At 42.0% G+C, this 1551-nt stretch overlaps 1 protein-coding gene across 1 annotated transcript; it reads left to right on the top strand.

Annotated features, from left to right (window-relative positions):
* Positions 1-376: 376 nt before the first annotated feature.
* On the top strand, positions 377-1082 carry LOC106536486 (RING finger and transmembrane domain-containing protein 1; the record flags this gene model as incomplete). The annotated part of the gene is given in 4 exon segments (XM_014033778.1): positions 377-530; positions 603-761; positions 833-898; positions 981-1082. Coding segments are annotated over 4 exon segments (387 nt in total), but the record flags the coding sequence as incomplete, so codon positions are not given.
* Between the last annotated feature and the right edge of the window lie 469 nt (positions 1083-1551).

Here is a 1551-nt window from a genome sequence, read left to right as displayed (position 1 = left end):
AAACAAATGGTAGTGATAGGAATGCACCAATAAATCAGTCAGTGYATCGGTTTCCTTAATTTTGGGAGATTGGCTGATACTTGGATAAAATCAGTGGAAAAGATGGACTTCTACCTCCAGAAAGGTCTGAAAATCAGCCACTGTGTCCTTTAACTCTGCTGTGAGCTCTAACTAATGTCCAGTTCAAACAAGTCTGTACTGTTTCAGGGGCATTGTTCAGTGTTTTTCAGTTAAATCAGTGGAACATTGAAGGTGTGTTGTGACATGATGACCGTCAGTTATTTCAACAATCGATCTCAGACCAGCTCAGTGATCAGACAGGAAACTGTTCACCTGTSAATCTAACCAGGTAACCTGAGTGCTCCTGTTCTTTCAGCCTGGTCTTCCTCAGTCCGACCATCGAGCCGCTGGCTTTCTGGGAGACTCTTTGGGCGGTTGGCGTCACCAACCTGATAATAAAGTTCCTCTTCATGGGAGTGAAGTGCCTTATCCTGCTGGTGCCCTCCTCACTGGTTTCCTGTAGGACCCAGGTAGGACCAGCAGGCTTCTCCTCAGGGTTGATGTTTAGGAAAAGAAACTCTTAAGTTTGTTTGGGTCCTCAGGGTCGGTGGCTGATGTTGACCGAGGAGCTGGGTCAAGTCCACCAGGCTACAGCACCTGTTCCACTGTGGTTCCGTTACCTGGTTACCTACCAGGAGTCTGAYGGGACCCCTGGCCTCACTCTGGGGGTCCTGCTGGCTCTGCTCTACCTCATATTGAAGGTCAGATCCCACAAACAGCACATTTTTATGGCCTAACATGTTCAAACCTGCTGTTTTCTGTTCATTTTCAGCTCTTGGGATTGTACAAGCAGTGGACGGTCTTACTGAGAACTGTCCGGGTTTTTCTAGCAGGCGAGGTCAGAAACAAATAACTTTCTGTTTCACACTCTGTAAGCAACAGTTTGTAAACATTTTACAACTTTACTGTTTGTTTTCCAGCGTTGTGGCTCTGCAGCAACACGAGCTGAGTGCATGGAGGCTGGAGACGTGTGTCCCATCTGTCAGGGGGAGTACAGAGACCCCCGGGTCCTGATCTGTCAGGTRAAACCCACAGTCTGCCTGGATCTGTACGGCACTTCTGTTTGTCTTCTCATAAAGAGTTACACTGAAAATACTCTTATAAACATAAATGATGTGATTTAAAACACGTGAATTTTTTATATTTTATAGTTTGGTTCTCAGAACCTGAACAAAATCAAAACTACAAGTTTTTTTATAAACTGACAGAGGGATGTAAGGATTCACTCAAACCTTCAATTATCCATTTTAAATTCATGTTTACGATTATTTTCTTTCTTTTTTCTTCAACAAAATGTACTGTAGCTATTTTATAAACAAATATTAAGGATCCAACGATACAGAAAATTCATGGTTCGGTTCGATACTTTAGTCTCACGGTTTAATATTTTTTCGATACAAAAAAGAGAAATTTCCATGCCCCTTTTAACTTGTAATTTATTTAAATTAATTATGAACATTTGTTTAACCTCGAAAGTACAGTTTTTAAAAT

The sequence above is a fragment of the Austrofundulus limnaeus genome, unplaced genomic scaffold (genome assembly GCF_001266775.1).
Source record: "Austrofundulus limnaeus strain Quisiro unplaced genomic scaffold, Austrofundulus_limnaeus-1.0 Scaffold1839, whole genome shotgun sequence".
Classification (NCBI taxonomy): domain Eukaryota; kingdom Metazoa; phylum Chordata; class Actinopteri; order Cyprinodontiformes; family Rivulidae; genus Austrofundulus; species Austrofundulus limnaeus.
Note: the sequence above shows the minus strand (reverse complement) of the source record. Positions and strands in the feature narration are given on the sequence as shown.